Source organism: Mauremys reevesii, linkage group 2 (assembly GCF_016161935.1).
Source record: "Mauremys reevesii isolate NIE-2019 linkage group 2, ASM1616193v1, whole genome shotgun sequence".
NCBI lineage: Eukaryota > Metazoa > Chordata > Testudines > Geoemydidae > Mauremys > Mauremys reevesii.
This window is the reverse complement of record NC_052624.1, coordinates 38,614,800-38,634,433: the sequence shown is the minus strand read 5'-3', so window position 1 is coordinate 38,634,433 and position 19,634 is coordinate 38,614,800. Positions and strand designations below refer to the sequence as shown.

The 19,634-nt window shown below is 40.5% G+C and overlaps 1 protein-coding gene across 1 annotated transcript in view; it reads left to right on the top strand.

Annotated features, from left to right (window-relative positions):
* The window catches only part of MALRD1 (MAM and LDL receptor class A domain containing 1), a 476,497-nt gene that overhangs the window by 249,329 nt on the left and 207,534 nt on the right, over positions 1–19,634 (top strand). Inside the window, exon 27 of the mRNA XM_039526296.1 lies at positions 803–1,091. Within this exon, the coding sequence (XP_039382230.1) occupies positions 803–1,091 (289 nt within the window). The remainder of the gene's footprint in view (positions 1–802; positions 1,092–19,634) is intronic.

Below are 19,634 nucleotides of genomic sequence, written 5' to 3'. Positions count from 1 at the left end.
GTTGAAAATATAGAACTCATAATTGTAATTTATTTTAAGAAGTCTTTGATAAATCCATCACAAGAGGCTGTTAAGGACACTCAGTAGTCATGAAATGAGAGGTAAAGTTCTGTCATGGACTAGAATCTGGTTGAAAGAGAACAAAGTAAAAGAATAAATGCTTCACTGGCAATGACAACATCTTCCCTTCAGTGTGGTTCTTCCTTGTACTTTATCTACTGTTATCCTACTTGAGCACTGTCATTATGTTCAATAGTCTATTTTTCTCTTTTCACTTATGAGTCCTTCTATTTTCCTTACTGTCTCTTTGTAGAAGCTCACCCTGAAGCAATCATACTAGGGTAGGAAAGAGCTCTGTGCAGGTGAGGCACTTCAGAGTCCATCAACAACACTATAACTAGCCTGAAAAGAGTCGCACTTGAGTGATTCAAGATACTCCCCATATGTTAAAGGATATTGCTTATACATTGCTCCCTGCCTCTGCTGTGTCATCAGTTTTCAGAGTTTTAAATTTAAACGTGAAATTTGCTCAGAAGAAGTCTACCAGCAGCTCTATAAGCCCTGAAATGTTGGTTTCCAAAATAGCTTTCATTAGTTTACTGAACGAATAGTTCTACAGATTACTACTAATGATATTTTTCCTTGTGTTTAATTAAAACCCTGGATAATGAATGATTCAGCAATTTTGATGCTCTTCTGAGAACTGAGGATCCTTCTGTAGTGACTATTTAGGGTAATTATAATGACAGAGTATACTTAATGTTCCCTACTGGGTATTTAATGACATTACTCTTGGTTGCAGATATTATTTTATTACAATATGTATGGAGTGAACATCGGATCATTAACCATCTATCAGGTGACAGCATCAAACCAAGAAGAAGTCCTATTCCACCTAACTGGAAACCAGGGAAATTTCTGGCAGAGGAAACTGTTGCTTCTGAATGCAGATGAGGACTTTCAGATCATCTTTGAAGGGCAAGTTGGGAAAGGATACAGGGGCGACATAGCAATTGATGACATCACGTTCACTAAGGAATGTTTGCCATCACCTGACTTATCAGCAGAACCCACAGCACTACCTTCAACAGGTACATTCCTATTAAATAGACTTAGCAATTTCACAGCATCAGATTCTGGAAAGAGTAGCAAACAAGCCTTGCTTTGATTTTTCTGTTTGGGTTTTAATGGTCAGAAATGAATATAATTTGAAGTAGCTCTTTAGTATGTTAACCAAAGTATTGCGTAGAAGAGCTGTTTGGAAAAGTGAGTCACTGATCCTGAATCTGCGTGACATACTCATCTTGAGCAGGACAAACTCACAGGAGTGGTCCCATTTAAGTCAGTGGGGCTATTCACTTGTAAAATCAAGTGTAAAAGGACAAAGAGTGCAAGGGGCTTGCTTCCCTAGAGCCCATATGCAAAGACTAGGCAGAATCCCAATGGGGAGTATAGGTACGGCTTCCTGCTAGCACCTCCCTGGATGCAAAAAGTACATGTGAGATAAGAGGTAGAGGGCAAAAACCCCTGCCTGCACACTTGCCAGAAGAACTGTTGCAAGGGTGACAGAGCTGCTACTCCAGCATATGCTCCCACTGTAATTAGTGTGCCACCAATCAACACATAGCTTCCAGCATGAACTGAAATTTAAGTCAGAAGCTAACCCTTAATTTCCATCAATTTTGATTGTGAGTGATTCATAGCCAGTGAATCAGGAAAAAGCTCTTCCTGTTTTTTAGACAGCATTTGGCAGCTAGGCTCTCAGATGCAATCTATGAATATGCAACTCAAATTGGGATTTCTGCCATGGCTTGAGGGCAGTATAGGACTCTCAGGATTTTGTATCTTTTGAAGGGGAGGCATTTATAACAGGTTTTCATTGAATTGGGAGTCTGTTATTTTCCTAAATCTGTTTTCAGAAAGCCTCGTTGAGACAGTGAATTGGGATACTATAAGCTGTAATTTTTATTTTATTGATCTTTTGTTTCACATTTGTTCTTTCCATAAGTATAGTAGTTACCATCAAATTGCATAACTACTTGAAAATTATGACAAACACAGTTTAAAACAGTCTAGGCTTGGCTGTGGTAGAAACGCTGTACTTTTCCTAGAGAATGATATTTTTCTAATGGTTGATGGTTTGGATTCACTTTCCTCTTTCTTCTCTTTGGGGTGGGGAAGATTTTTCTTTCTAAAAGGCCCTGTGATTCTGATCTTCAGCATAATATCCATACTAGAGCTGGTGGGAATTCTCTAGATTAAATGAAATGTTGTCAAAATATCCTGTTTTGCTGAGACATTGGTTTCAATGAAGTTGTCATCGGAGATTGGGGGTGAGACAGGAGACACACTGTAGTCTGAGGGTGAGGGCATTGGCCTGGGATTCTGCCTGAGTCACAGCAGAGATTTTCATCCTATATCAATCTGACTCCAAGACAGCAGAGACTTGAACCTGGATCTCCTAGATCTCAGCCAATACCCTAGCCAGACAGGCATATATGAACACACTCTTGCTTCCTGAATTGAAAAGCTCAGGTTTTAAGCTAAAAATAACTGACAATTTAGGTTTTTTTTAAATGGCTAAAATGTTTTGATTGTGTTCCAATGGAGAATGAAAGCAATTTTGAAACCTCAAATGTTGCTGCAAAATAGAACGGTCATCCTCCAGTCATCTCCAGTCATCCCCTTCCCAAAATATATATAGGCATCAGATATAGTTCATGCTAACAGTCATGGGTTCTGTGGACACAATGACAGAATGGCTAGCATTATCAATGACTGAGGCTGGTTGCAATGAGATAGTAATTGCCATTAGGTACAGAAAGATGGTAGTTGACATTTGCTATTACTCCATAGTGTTCATTGAAATCATCTGACCTCTGATGCAACATCAACAACAAATTATTTAGAACAAAAGATGTAAAATGTAGTTGTTTTTGTTAAACTGGATTGGACCATTATTAACAATTAAGAAAGCTCTTTGTCCCTCTTCATGAGGGTGTTATATTCAGTTTACCTACACAATCATTTTGAAAATTGCAGATGGCATGTGTACAGAAATCCTATCCCTTTCCATATCCCCAGGCTGAGACAGAATTGGTCAAAATTCTCCAACATTTTTGATTTTGCAATTAATTTTTTAATTGAAATTTTGATTGTGTGGGGAAACAAACACAACTCAGACATATTTACCAAAATCATTTTTTAACATTTTTCATAGATATCTAGGCTGCAATAACTTCTACAAAGCAATTATACACAAAAGGTGAGAGATTAGGGCCAGGGTGTGGGACAAACTGACTCCTGTCAGTTAGGGGCTATGTGTGAGCCCTAGGAGACTATGGCACCTACCTGCCACTTGACTGCCTCATGAGGGGAGGAAATCTTAAGTCACAATGAGACCACAATGAGATTCTGCTGCCCATATCAGGATGTCTGGAGAGATGCCTCCTCCCCCAGTGTCACTTCCCACTGCTCTCATGGCCATGCCTGGTGGTAGCAGGCAGGTCATGGACTCCGCACCGGGGAGAGGTAGTTTGGGTTTTGTGGTAAAGTTAATAGAGTGGAATTTTGGGGAGAGATTTTTCCTGGTTCTACCTTAACTTCCTGTCTAGGAACTTTAATATTTATTTAATCTCTCTTGTCTCTGTTCACAATCAATAAAATTAAGGTATTTTCTCATCTCACAAGATTATTGTGAGGAGGAGTCCATTAATTTGTGTGAGGTGCACAGACACTACACTGATCAATACCATGGAAAAGTCTATAGAAACACGGAAACTCATTATGTGGCTGCTGCTAAAGGATGGTTTTCTTCTTCAGAATTTCATTTACCACACTTCAGGCACTTGGTCAAGCTGGGCTGGAAACTCCATCTAGCACAGTTCATCAAGGTCAGAATTTGGCCCAGGGTGTGCAAAGGTTTCAAAATATATCCTTAATACCTCATCAAATCCTTACAATCCATGCCATTCACTGCTCACTTCAATCACAGCCCAGACTCTGTGGCCTTCATTACAGACAGGATCAATACTTGAAAAGTAAAACTTTATACTATTGTGACCCCAAGAAGTGCATTTGCTGAGGTTTCTAATTCTGTACTCTCTGATGTTTCTGGACCTGCTGCATTTGCAGTAGATGTGAGTCCCTGTGGCAACATTTGAAACTTTAAAAGCTTTGCTTTTGATGGTGAAAGGCTGTTCAAAAATACTTCTATCAAACAAAAGTTATTAAAGCCTAAGAAAAAGCCATGAGGGACCCATTCCTTTGTATGATATGTCCAGGATGTAATCTGTAGAACTTCAGATGTTCACAGCAATTTCAAAGTAACAGTATTGGTGCCTTAGGATTCATCTTAGCTGACATTATGTTTAGAGTTTATGTAAATCTGTTTTCCTTTTCTCACCTACAGAATATCCATTTGTCCTGACCAGAGATTTAAATTCTGATTTCCAAAGGTTCCAGCTAGACCTGCTATGAAACCATGTTTTCTGCTGCATTATGGACAATTATGGGGATGGAATTAGTTGCAGGAATTTGGACCCCTTGATACCCTTTGATACTGGGCAGAGAGAAACAAAGCAGCACCTGAAACTGTGCAATTGAGATAAACCAAGACCGAGACGTTTAGTCTTGTTTCCGTAGGTTTAATTTTATAATGACCAGTGGTGTGTTGTCTGTGTTTGCAATGAATGCATTGCAGGCCCCAGGACTGACTGTGTCCACAGGCCAATTCTGTCTGACCTCCAAATGCACCTGAAGGATGCCATTTTATAGAACAGGAGGAGAGTTGCTCCACCTCAGAGACTGCTAACAACAGAAACAGGGCAACTGAGAAAGGAGACAATCACAGGCGTCATCACTCCTGATGCTGCGTGGACCAGCTGCAAAGCAGTATGCCCCAAGAGGAGGGGCTGGTGATAGACGAGGTGCAATAGAACCTGATAGACCAAGCTCATATAGCTGACTCCAGAAAGGCTGTTTGAAAGACAGGCCACCTTTGCCTTTCTTTGTTTTCCTCCCAATTCCTCTCTCTCATAAGGGAAAGAGAGGGGACAGGACCTTTCTTTTGTCTGTTTGTTTGACATGGAGAATGCCTCATGTGCTGCAAACTGGTTTTTTTTTGGGGGGGGGCAGTATAGATGACAGGCAGGGGGGTGGAGGGAGCCCCTGTTCCCCACATATGTCAGTACCTGGAGACAGATAGTCACAGCTGCTAATTTTAAAAGAGAACAGAGGTATAATTCTATAATAAGGCACTAGTCTTCTAAGTATTTAAACTCTGTATTTCCTGTTGCTGTTTCTCTCCTTGGTAAATATTCAGTAATATTTAAAGGATGGAGGAGAGGGTTTGGCAACTTTTAAAAAAAAGTCATTTTGAAAGCATTGTCATGGACTGCTGACTAACTGCCTGTCTGCATGGCGCTGCTTAGCAACCACCCCAGACTGGCAAGTCACTCAGAGCTGCTTAGACTGTTGAGGCTCAGAAACAATAAAGCCTCATTTCAGGGCACTGCTTATCAACTCTTCACTGTATGAATAGTGATGGCTATTGTAGTATCTGGAGCTGTTCACATTCTACAATGGTAGCCTGTGTAGGAAGACAACACTACTTACTCCTTCCACTGTGGCTTTCTTTGCTTTGGGCTGGATTTGAAATGTACAGTCTGCCCTGGGTAAGGGGAAGCACATAGCTGCTGCACTTCTGGAGCAGCCCTGGAAAAAAACTGTGACTCCTCTGCTCTCCCTTTGCTCTGGAGCGTTCATCCCCTTTTCTGAAGTAGCCTACTCCCCACTATGTGCCTGGCCAGTCCACTGCCAGGCCAGCAAGAGGGGATTGGGGGGAGTCGTGCTAAGGTTCTTCCCATATTCCATCCCTCTCTGCCCCTTTGCTCACAGGGCGACTGTGACAGTGTTGGGGAAAACCCCATCCGGTGCGTGGTGAGTGTGCCCCATCACTCTCCTAAACCCAAGTCAATATACTCACCCTTCTTAGTAGGGAAAGGAGGCCTCATGGTCAAAGTCAATGTACTCTCCCCTAATAGCTGGGCAGTACGGCCCAATGGCCAGAGACAATAGATTCGCCCCTCTTGGCGAGGCAGTAAGGCCTAGTGGCCACAGTCAGTAAATTCACCCCCGTGAGATAGGGCAGTCATGCCTAGCGGCCAGAGTCCATAGGTTCATCCCCCATAGCAGGGAAGTAATGCCTAGTGGCCACAGTCAGTAAATTCACCCTGGTGAGACAGGACAGTAAGGCCAAGCGGCCAGAGTCAGTTAGGATGGGGGCTTCCACGCACAAGAAAGGGGGGTGGCAGCCTGGGTAAGAGGGTCCAGGCCCTCCCTCTCCACCAAACCCTAGCCCAGGGCAAGGGCACATGCCACTGAGTCAGCAGGTGGGGCAGGGGGACTGAACAAAACACACTGGCTCAAAATTCCAGTTCACCAGCTGGGCACCTATCAAATTTCCCTGGGCTGCTTCCTACCATCATTCCCGCTGCCATGGTCTGGGCAGCTCTTTTATGTCTCGGTTCTCCGGTCTGCACAGTCTCCAGTGACTCCGGACTCTGCAAGGTCTCTGTAGGTACCTTGGAATCTACCTGGGTTGCGGCATCTCCAGTTCCCATGGCTTCAGGCTTCAGATGATCCTTGGCTGGAGCCAGCAGCATATATCCTTTCTCCCAGCAGTCGGCCACCACTGAACTGACCTGCTCCCTTTTATACCAGTGCACCTGGAGCATGCCCAGTAGAGTGAAGGGGGCACGGTTTCCTCAGCCCACAATGTAGGGTTAACCCTTTCCCATCCAGTGCAGGGCTAGTGCGCCCTGTCACAGGGGCATATCAGGCAAGTGTCGCCTGTTCTCCTTCCACCATAGCTGGGCTGAGTAGGGGAGGTCAATAGAAGTCACTCCCTTGCACAGCCAAGTAATGGCTGTGGAAAGGTGTGAGGACCTTTCCATGTTATTAATTTTGGTGGAATATGAATAGATCTCAGAGTTAAGAGTGACCCATTTTGCATTTTCATCTATTAATTATTATTATTATTTGTGTTACTGTAGTGCCTAGGCACCCTAGTCATAGACCAGGACCCCATAGTGCTAGGCACTGTACAGACACAGAACAAAAAGGCATTCCCTTCCCCAAAGAGCTTATAAAATGGCAAGCCAAGAGGGGAAGAAGAAGTAAACAATGGAACAGTATTGGGCAGCTTGACCACTGGTGGTCTCTGTTCACTATCAGTCTAACTGTTGTCAAGTTTTTCATGGACATCATGGGAAAGAGTTTTGAGGAGGAATTGAAAGTGGATAATGAGGTTGTTTTGGGGATGTTAATGGGAGCTACTCCCAAGCTTGTGGGGTAGCATGGGAAAAAGCAGAAAGGTGCTTATCTGAAAATTTAACAAGAATGCAATGGAGATTGGCGTCATAGGCCAATCAGAGGCAAGCATTGACACTTCAGTTGTGAATGAAAGATGATAGATGGATGGCAGAGATTGACTATGAAGGGCTATGAAAGTGAATACAAGTAACTTATGTTAGAGAAGAAGGAACCAGTAAAGGAATGTAAAGAGAGAGATGACATGGTCAAAGTGACAGTCTAGGAAAATTATTCTAAATGGGTAGGAGTGGGGCAAGGTTGCATTTGCCAAGGCCAGAGAGAGAGAGAGGTTGCCATAATCAAGATGCGAGAAGATGAGAACCTGGACAAGAGTTTTAGCATTGTGGATGGCTAGGAAAGGCCATGTCTTAGAGATATTATGCAGAGAAAATGGGCAAGAATTAGATATAGCCTGGATGCACAAATTATGGGCCTGAGTTACATGGTGATGCCATCCACCGTGATCAAGAAATGAGGGGGTTGAGAGGTTTTTGGGGAGAAGATTAGGTGCTCTGTTTTAGCCATGTTGAGCTTGAGCTGGCAGCTAGACATCCACAAGGGGAGGTAAGGGAGACTGACAGAGATTTTAATTTGAACAGACCGATCTGGAGTAGAGAAATACAATTGTGAACCATCTGCATAGTGATGGTAGTTGAATTTGTCTTTGTAGATGAGCTTATCCAGAGTTAAGGTAGAGAGGGAGAAAAGAAGGGAACCCCCATAGAGAGTTGGAGGAGGGTCCTCTGAAGGACATGCTGAAAGAGCTATTATAGATGTAGGAGGAGAACCGGGACAGAGACACAGAAGCCCAGGGAAGACAGGATTTCAAGAAGAGGAGTCAAAGGTGATAGTGCCAAAGGTGGCTGACAGGTGAAGGAGGATGAGGATTGAGTACTGATACAGAGCTTTAGAGACTTTAGATCAATAGAGACTTTGGCAAGAGAAGTTTCAGTACAATGCAAGGGTTGGAAGCTGGATTGGAGAGGGCCTAGGATTGATTTGGAGGAGAGGAGCTCCTGAAAGCAATTGTAAACAGCCCATCTCTCTTTCATCTCTAAACTCATTGAATGGGCTGTTTATTTAAAGGTGGGAGAGACTAAAGCATGTTTGTATTGTGAGGGGGAAAGCCAGAGGAGAGTGAGAGGTTAAGAAGTAGAGTAAGGTAGGGAATGAGGGTGGGCACAAGGGAGATCAGAATATGGAATAGAATGGGGTTACTGGAGCAAGTGGAGAAGTTAAAGGAGGAAAGCAGATGAGAAACTTCTGCATCAGGGAGAAGGAGAAGAGAGTTGTAAGGGGAGAAAGGGGAAGCGTTCTTACCTTGACTAGGCTATAGCTCAACATTGACTTGGCTATAGTTGTAGTTGGGAAGGTGTGTAGGATCATTATTTAATGTAATATATGTATTTATTTGAACATAGCCATGGATGTGCATGACACTTTACAGACGTAACGTGGTAGGTCCCCATCTCAAAGAGCTTACAATCTAAGACAAAACAGTAGGGAGGATGACATAACCCATGTGGGGAGAAGATAAAGGAAGATTGAGTTACAAAATATGAGCTTGTGAGGCTATTTTTGTATGAAATATGCACTATATTAATTCTTATTTCACTGATTCAGGGATGGGAGTCAACGTTGTAAAAGTAACAGTAATAAGATACCAAAGATTCATGTTACAGTGTTCGGTGATTTAGTGTTCAGCACTCAAGCTAGAGTGCTTTGGCACCACAAAAAATATCATATTTACTACATATGGAATAATGTTACACTGAAAATTCTCTTAAGACATTCAGTTAACAGACAGACATTGAGGGGACATGACCTGTGGGGGGCATCAGGGGGTATCAACATATTCAAGTCTGTTTCAGATAAGATTATTTTAGACTCATAACACAAAGCTCTATCTCAAAATGTTTTACAGAATTCAGTAATGCAGTTAACATTAAAATAAATGAAAGCAAGAGGAGAGAAATTAAGAGGTAGAGGATGATCTTGAATTGCCAAATTCTGTCAATTGCTCTCAATCTTGTGTATCCAAAAATCTTCTGGGTATTCACCATGACACTATTTTCACATATACTGATGTGGCTTATTGCTACAGCAAGATTTAAAAAGATTTAGACACAAATAAGAATAACCTCTGCAGGTACACTAAGATACAATTACGAGAGCTTCAGAGTATAAAGTGATCTTCAGCTAGAGTCAGGAAAGAAATTTCTCCCCATGCACAATTAATTGAATTAGAGGGGGTTTATATCTTCCTCTGAAGCATCCAGTACTGGGTACTCTCTGAAACAGAGTACAGGATGAATAATAAACAAAATGATAATACATGTTTGGAGCATATTGTTGAGCAAATCTTGAAGCATAAAACTGCTTCTAAAATTGCACCCACAATTTCTATCTGCACCTAAACTTGTACACGTGTAACTAACTTTCAGGTAAAAATAGGCTATAGACACCTGACTTCCAGAGTGTTCCTGCAATGGTGATAGTCTATTTTATTTTATTCTCACCTCTGATTGCTGTGTACTCACAAAATTGCAGGTGCCATATTAGGAGGCCAAGTGAGGCCTATTTGAAAATTTGTCCTTTATATTTGTACAGGAAGGTAAGTACAGACTACTATCCTCTTTATACAATGGGAAAAATTGACACAGAGGTTAAATGAGTTGTCTAGAGCTACATAGTCAATGGCAAAGCTGGGATTAAGATGTAAGAAGTTCAAAGATTGCAGCTGAATCCATTGGATTTTGGGAAGGGATAGAACCATCAATAGACTATTCTGGTATGGGAAGTAATCTGTTCCCTGGTTTTTGGACTATTGCAGTTTAGATTAGTGATCCTAAAATCTGAAACTTCGTGATGGTTGTCAATTTAACCCTAGGATAGTGCCTCAATAAAAATGAAAGGTATGTCAAATTATAAGTCTACCTACTTTGACAGTTTCAATTATAAATATAACATGGTCTGATATCTGAGATGATGAAACAAAATTCATACAGAATAACTGTATTCCTTGAATTATAACTGAACTTTGTATTTGAAAAAAGATGTCTTAAATTCAACTTGTCGCCGTTCCACTGAAGTAATTATATGACAAATCAAAGGAGGCAGTAACAACAAAGTCTGCTGTGTAAATTCTCTTCTAAATGCCTTTTTACTGTGGCTTGAGTTCAGGTGGTTCTATAAAGTACAATAGACTCAGAAAGAAAATTGATATCAAATAACCTGCCTTCTTGTGTAGGATGGGCAAAGCTAGGATACAATTTCATACAAAAAATTACTTGACCAAGAACTGTTCTTCATTTTGTTCTCATCTGGTATGTGTTTACTGCCTTATTCACAAATACAGAAATGTGAATTTCTAATTTGGGCAGGAATGACCTTCCCAGATGAATCTGACATAAGACTCCACTGTATCAGCAATTTTCAGTTTTACAATTATAGTTAATTTTAATAGCATGAGATTAAAGTTGCTAACTTAATAGAGATGTTGTAGGTACTGTAATAATACAGTAGCAGGTTTAAAGTAATCTGCTGTACATAATACTATGCCACCTCCTGAAACTAAGACAAGATTTTTCCTGTACTTAGAAAAATAGGAGAAGGTGGAAGTAATGTAGAATGAGCGGGTTACTGTAGTAGCTTCACTGTATAACAATAACATTCCTCAGCATAAGTGATCCAACACTGATTACCCGGTATATGCTCAACAACTCATTTAACACCTTGGTAAGGTTCTAAAGGCAATTCTCTCCTACAGAAAGGAGTGTAAGCTGCCTACATTGCCTGGAATTTCATACTTTTTAGACCCTTGTATACCTTCTCCAGCCAAGCTCCACCTATGTCTCATTACATGAGTTTGGCTTGCTCTGTTGCATTAATACATAATTTTGGATCCAGCTATTTCATTCCATATGTATGTTTTTTTTAAATAAATTCAAAGGCAGTTGAAGTCTCAGAGCTAGATCTACAAACTTATTAGCATTTACTCTGAGACAATGCCTGTTCTTTTTTAGCACTACTTGAGGTCAGAACACCTGACACTTAAAACAAAACACAAAACAATCTGTTTCCTTCTTTCCCTCAGTTCTGGAATGCCCCCTCTGAAATTACTCTTGACATCAATGTTAGTTCAGGATCAGTGGCAGGTTTAGGGAGCAATACCTCATGACCTGTTAGGGCTAGAAACAGAAGATTCTCTTCTTACCAACAGGGCACAGAATTTGCTATTAGGTCACAGTACAGTGGACTTTAAAACCAAGACACTGGTATGTATGGAAAAGCTCCTTTAATTCCCTTTTAAAGGCTTCTAATATTTGCTGTAATTTTATCTCCCGCTGAGACCCATACAGTTTTGTATGTAGCATTGAACAGAGCCTGGCTGAATAGGTTAAGTGATATGAAAAATTGTGGCAATATGTTTTGAATATACTCAGACATCTTAAAAATAGTTTTACTGTAAGGCAAGTGGTGTGTGCAGAATGCAAGATAGCATGATGTGGTAAAAAGACCTGACTGGAACTTAATTGGGATGAGCTACATGATTCACATGTGGTTTGACCACTTGTGAGTAATATGGTCACCCAGTCACATGCTGATAAAACTTTCATGACACAGCACTTCATCATGTTCTTCTTCTCTTTATATATATATATAGAGAGAGAGAGAGAGAGAGAGAGAGACCCAGTCACACAGTACCTTGTAAAAATAAGTCTATATAATGAAACTGCTGTGCTTAGTCATTCTTGGGTCTAATACATTAAATGTAAGAATGAAAGAACATTCAGATCTATAGTGAGATCAGAGCATGGTTTGAACCATAATTAATTAAGGCTCTGAGAGTGGGACAATAGAATATGATTGTCATCTATAGCCCTTTGAAATGTGGCACAGTCAGCACTCATTTTCTCTTTGTCAAAGAACTTTGGTACCAAATAAGTATCTTGGCCCTTGGGCATCCAGAGATACATTTAAGGGAAATGTGTCACATCACTGACATCAAAGTATGTGACAGGTCAGGAGGAATTACTCGTTAAGGCAGGAACTTTGAAACTGAATGGTCTTTGAAAAACTGCAGTTAACAAAGCACATTTAAGGAGCTTGTATTAATTTTTGTGCATGCATGGGGCAAGCTAATGATTCCTCTGAGGCAATGGACTGCTGAGGGAGCAGGTATACTGTCTGATGGTGGTTGTGGGAGTCATTATGACTTTAAAACCCACAATGCCGCCACTAATGAAGAGGGACCCCACCGGGGAGTAGCTGTTGCTACACTTTTGGAAAGGCATAACCAGCATTGCTCTGCCAATACAGCTCTGTCAGCACTGGGAGCATAGTGAGTAGACCATGTCTGCACCCAGACCAGTCCTTTCTGGGGCCACTAGTTTTGCTGGCAGCACTAACTCTCTTTTCCGACTGGGTTCTCCAAATCCTGTATCCGAAGTCTGCCTCTGCATGGATGGACTGGAAAAGTGAGGAAGAGTGCCCCTTCCCCACTGTAATGCACCTTCTGAGGGCCAGCCATAAATTTTCCCACAGTGTATTTACTGTGGTACCTGCAAACAGATAGCCATAAAAACATCACATATAAGCCTTTCATGGAGGGGATTGTTGTGTTTTTGTTTTGTAGAGCACCCAATACAATGGTAGCCCCCAATCCCATTTTTGTGCCTGTGGGTACTACTAACTGCTGACACATAGTGATAATGAGGCTACAGTATGGAGTATATTTTAATTAAGATTCATGGAAATAGCTAGATCAACTGTCTCCACTCTAGATGTTCAGTTGCTCACATGCAGGGCTTGTCTACATGGGGGATTCTTGTACCAGTGTAGCTGATTTGAAACCAAAGGAAGTGCTAGCCCTGTTTTATACTAGTGCAGCACACTTGGCTGGCATTTGAACCAGTGTAGATACTAGCACAAAAAATCTCTAGTGTAGATGAATCCACATGTATGTGTAAGCAGGGAATGAATGAGCTTCCCCCTGACATCTAATGAGGAGCTGAGGGAAAAGACTTCAGGAGCAGACCATATTTCCATAGACACACTATATTTAACTAGGTGTTTAGCAAACAGAGAAGCTTTGCCAAAGTGATCAACTTTTGCCGGCTGTGGGTTACAATTCACTTTAGTATTGAATGCAGGAGTAGTGAGATGTTATTATCCTTATTGTATGAGTAAAGGGCAGACAAATTGTACTTAGCCTGCCCTGACTGTGGGCACAGAATTTGGGGGTCTAAACTGAACTGAAACCTCACTTGCTAAGCAGGAGGTAGGGATGCCAAGTCACAGTGAAACAGTGAGGAGGTGGGGACAGGTGTTCCTACAGGGTCATGTGGACCGTGCTTAAAGAGTCCTAGACATCATTTGACACTCCCCTCTCTAGTGTTTAAAGACAGAGCTGATTGGACTCAATTGAGAGTCCTTGTTTCTGGTCACTCATGACTAAAGCTAAAATCACTGAGCCAGGCCTAAGGGTTAAGCCTTAGACTTGGTGTGGGGACAGTGTTGCAGTGAAAGAAAAATATGTAGGCTGCACTACTGGTGGGGTTCCCAGGTACCCAGAGCTGGGTTAAGTGGCAGAATCTCAGAACATGGCACCGCAGAAGTGGCAGTGAGTGTCAAGCAGCAGCAGTGATAGTGGTGGCAGAGCTGAGAGGCAGCAAAGATAGTGGTGGTGGCAGAGATAACAGTAGCAACAGTGAGCCAGCTACAGCAGCAGAGGCACTGTTTGACATCCCCACCTTTCAGGGTAGGAGGTGAACCTATGTGAACGCACCTCTGAACTATCAGTCTCTGCTGACCAAATACAACCGTTAGTCAGGTGCAATGGAGGGAATGAGGAGTGTGGGCTAAAGAACATTCATTTGTTGGAGTTTCACACTGCAAGGTGGGAAACTGAGGCAAGGGACACTACCCAGGATACTCTGGAGTGGGTGTTTGCTTATGGTCACATGCTTTTGAATCATGGTTGCAGTGTTTTCCCAAATTAATGCTGGGCTTCCTTTTCCTGTTAATAAAAGTTTTGTTATATATAGGTTCAATGCTTGCGAGTGGGAGGCATCAAGTGCTGGTATTTAATTTTCCCAGATTACTGGGTGGGGGCTTGGGCTGTTTCTGTTTTGTATTGTTATGAGGTATCTCTAGATATTGAAGCTGGCCCTTGTTGCTGCCGACAACACCTCACAGGAAGGTTACATTTTGGGGGGCTTGTCTGAGATTCCTGATTGAGCGCCCTTCACTAACACACTTTGAATAATCCATTAATTTGGGGGAAACAATGTTATATTTTTGGGAAATCACAGATTGTATAATGGCTGTATACATGTTAGAGGATACAGCCTGAGGCATTCAACGAGGGCTCAATGGAATCTGCTTTTACCAGCAGCCAGAGAATGCCTGAGCAAGTGCAGAATGTGTGGGCACATGTTTATGAGTGAGGATGGTGCCTTAGTAGCACTCTGTGAGTTGTCCGTTGCTGTGGAACTTTTACAAGTTCCAAGTGAGCTAGCAGTGGCAGATGCCACATGGTAGTGCTGGAAGCCAGTCCCTGTTGGCTCCTGCCTCAGATGTAGAGTTGTTAAAGGAAATGTCGGTCTTCTTAAGGAAAGAGGGAAACACTCTGCCTGATATGCTGGGTTTGTTGGGCCTTGACAAAAAATCAACCTTCTGCTGGTGGCATCTGACTCAGATGATGAAAATGAACATGCATCTGTCCGCACTGCTGTGGGTCATTATTGAGCAGAACCCATCATCAGCATGGACGCATATCCTATGGAAAGGTGGCTGAAGATGAAGGGACATATGAATCTTTAGCGCATCTGGCACGTAAATATCTTGTGATGCCAGCTACAACAGTGCCATGCAAACACCTGTTCTTGCTTTAGGTGACATAAACACGAAGCAGGCAGCATTATCTCCTGCAAATTGTAACCAAGTTTATTTGTCTGAGCGATTGGCTAAAGTAGGATTGAGTGGACTTGTAGGCTCTAAAGTTTTACATTGTTTTATTTTTGAATGCAGATATTTTTTGGATGTAATTCTACATTTGTAAGTTCAACTTTCATGATAAAGAGATTTCACTACAGTACTTGTATGAGGTGAATTGAAAAATACTATTTCTTTTATTTTTACGGTGCAAATACTTATAATAAAAAATAAATATAAAGTGAGCACTGTACACTTTGTATTTTGTGTTGTAATTGAAATCAATATATTTGAAAATGCAAAAAACATCCGAAAATATGTAAATGGTATTCCATTAATGTTTAACAATACGATTAATCACACGATAAATCATTATTAATTTTTAATCACTTGATCGCCCTAATAATAATAATTATAATAGATTATAAAACCCCAAGATGATGGAAATAAATGGGATTAAAAGAATCCATAGCCTAGGGAGAAAAGCCATCCAAGCTTTCCTTTCTTGTTTAATCTATTTTGCTTTACAGAAATGGCTTTGATTTCTCTCAAAGACTTTAATGTAGCTGAAATCTGAACTGTTTCATGTAAGTTAACCAACACCAGCATTTTACCACCCAGATGCATTCATCAATACTGCTTTTTTCCTCTTAATAAAGAAATTTATGAATTGGCTATATAAAATGTTATATGACATTGTTACCTTGATGATATTATGAATAAGCCTAAGGGCATGTAAACTATGATTTACATGGTTTGCCAAAGAACAGAATGTGCCTTGTATGATAGAAGAATTGCTGTGCAAATGTTTGCAGTAAATTTCATTGCACATGGCAGAATTAAGTTGCAAGGCCAGATGCAAACACAATATTAGGCAAATGTCTGTCTTCTAATAGCTGGTTTTTGGAAACTAAATGATAAATAAAACACTCTCCAGTTTTATTTATCATTTAGTTTCCAAAGAATTATTGTCACTGATACAGAGAAAAAAGGAAAGCAGAAGTTCCAATGAATGCTGCCTTCCAACTGGACAAAAATGTCTTCAGAATGCCACTGCTTGAGGTTAATGCTTTCATTCCAGGTCATGGAAAATAATCTTTTTACTAATATATATGTATATAATATATAAAAATCTATAGAACAATAGAATGTATGGACCACACATTTTTATCTAGTACTATTTGGAGTTTTCTGTAACCAGGAGAAGAGAGTAGAGTTGGTATTTACAGTTGAAAAATTTTACCAAGCTCCTCTTAGAACATGATGTTACCCAATATAAATGTTTATCTTGTACATATTCAGTTATCTGAGGCATTTCTTGCATTTCTAATGTGAGATTTGTATTTACATACATAGATCATTCTTACTTCTCTCTCTCTCTCTCTCTCTCTGTATATATAACTTACAAATGTAGATTTTTGTTGTTGTTACATAACTGCACTAAAAAAAAGTAAACTTTAGTGCTTACAAGTCCACTCGGACCTACTTCTTGTTCAGCCAATCACTAAGAGAAACAAGTTTGTTTACATTTATGGGAGATACTGCTGCCCGTTTCTTATTTACAATGTCACCTGAAAGTGAGAACAGACATTCGCATGGCACTTTTGTAGCCAATGTTGCAAGGTATTTACATGTCAGATCTGCTAAACATTGGTATGCCCCTTCATTCTTTGGCCACAATTCCAGAGGACATGCTTCCATGCTGATGATGCTCATTAAAAAAATAATGCATTAATTAAATTTGTGACTGACCTCCTTGCGGGGGAATTGTATGTCTCCTGCTCTGTGTTTTATCCATGTTCTGCCATACATTTCATGTTAGAGCAGTCTTGAGTGTTGACCCAGCGTGGTGTTCATTTTAAGAAAATTTTCACTGCAGATTTGACAAAACGCAAAGAAGATACCAATGTGAGATTTCTAAACATAGCTACAGCATTCGACCCAAGATTTAAGAATCTGAAGTGCCTTCCAAAAACTGATCGGGACTGGGTGTGGTGCATGCATTCAGAAGTCTTAAAAGAGCAACACTCCAATACGGAAACCACAGAACCCGAATCACCAAAAAAGAAAATCAGTCTTCTGCTGGTGGCATCTGACTCAGATGATGAAATGAACATGCATTAGTCTGCACTGCTTTGGATTGTTGTCGAGCAGAACCCATTATCAGCATGGACGCACGTCCTCTGGAATGGCGTTTGAAGCATGACGGGACATATGAATCTTTAGTGCAACTGGCACGTAAATATCTTGCAATGCTGGCTACAACAGTGCCATGCGAACACCTGTTCTCACTTTCAGGTGACATTGTAAATGAGAAGCGGGCAGCATTATCTTCTGCAAATGTAAACAAACTTGTTTGTGTGAGCAATTGGCTGGACAAGAAGTAGGACTGAGTGGACTTGTAGGCTCTAAAGTTTTACATTGTTTTATTTTTTTTAAAATGCAGGGTTTTTTGTACATAATCCTACATTTAAAAGTTCAACTTTCATGATAAAGAGATTGCACTATAGTACTTGTATTAAGTTATTTGAAAAATACTATTTCTTTTATTTTTACAGTGCACATACTTATAATAAGGGAGCACTGTACACTTTGTAGTCTGTGTTGTAATTAAAATCAATATAGTTGAAAATGTGGAAATCATCCAAAAATATTTATATAAATAGTATTCTATTATTGTTTAACAGCTCGATTAATTGTGATTAATATTTTCAATGGTGTGATTAATCGTGATTTTTTTTTTAAATTTCTTGACAGCCCTAATTAATATGTTTAGTACTCTGCAACAAAATAGCACACACATCCTATGATCTGGATAACAAACTTCTTTATTTAAGAAAATACTTTTTCCATTGTGAATGCACAATGCAGCTGCACTGAGCCCCTTTCTATATTTATACATTACTATTGCTATTGTCTATTATGTTGTGTACTTTTGCTTACATTGTAGCCACAACAATCAGGAAACAGGACACTTAATTAGAATGATAGATAACAGGTCACTTTGTGTAATAGTCAGGAATAAACAGTTAGCTATTTGACCCTTAAAGCTCCACTATCCGAGAAAGAAATATTATTGCTCTGTAATAATGAGGGGAAAACTAACAAACAAAAGCCATTTTCTCCCCCAATTTAGCCTGTTTTCTCATTCAAGGTCTTGCCTGTAGCAGAGCTATTGGTTTTATGCTGGGTAGAGACTAGGATGGATTTGCTTAAATCCTCTTCTCCATGCCCCTCAGAGCCCAGCTCTGTGAAGGGTCCCTGCATGGTTCCATGCAATGACCATTTGGAGACATGTGGATCCACCATTACTCAGATTTCCTGGACAGAGATACCTATGTAGGTGCAAAACCAGGGCTACACAGCTAATCCATCCATGCGGCTGAAGTTGCAGCCACATAGTAGCTCTTCCACAACACCACAGCCCAGGTGAAGAGAATTCCTTCCACTCTAACCCCCTGAAGAACTACTCACCACCCAGCCCAGTTATTCAGGGTGAGTTCTGAAAACAGGAGATTGCCTCTTAATGCACAAACAAAGTTTTAAGGGGTGAAATTGCCAGTTGGAGAGAGATTTATTTAGCTGGGCTGTAATGCAGTATTCCAAATTTATTACTGTGTATACAATACATGATCTATTGCTATGTAAACCTTGAAAAATTTGTAGAATCATTTTGGATAATCACCCAAAATGTGGATGTCTACTTGGATCTTCTCCAAACAAATTAGACCTATTTGGTCAGCAAAAAGGTAGCAAAAATACTGTGGAATTTGGGCACCTTTGTTTCTGGTCCCAGCCAAAACATATGAAATGCAGAGGAACTTTTAAAAATATTGTTTTAAGTTAGCCCGCCACATACAGCAATGTATGATTAGCTTCAAAAAGGGTTTTGTATGAAAAACATCAGGAAAGATTTTGTGTAACTTTTTAATGAGAGTTTGAGTCAGAGGAGTATGAGTTTTGTGGGGAGCTTTGAGTTGGTTTTCATTTTATCCAGGATCAGTTCATAGTTTTCTCAGAGAAGGGTAGCTACTGCGGGTTACAAAAATCCACTTTTTCTTATTTTGAATCACTGGAGAATCACATTTAAGGCAAGTAAATGTATTAGTTGAACCTATTTCCAAAGCATGTCAGACTTTTGAATGAAATCCTAGTTCCATTAAAGGCAATGGGTCAGGATTTTCACCCTTTATGTTCCTTGTATTCTTTTGGCTGCTGATGGGAGTGATCGTCTGAAATCCCATCCAGGTTTTGACTAGTACTAAATGTTCCAGGAACAACCCTTTCCTAAGATGCATTTTGGGAATAGGAAAGTTGTTGAG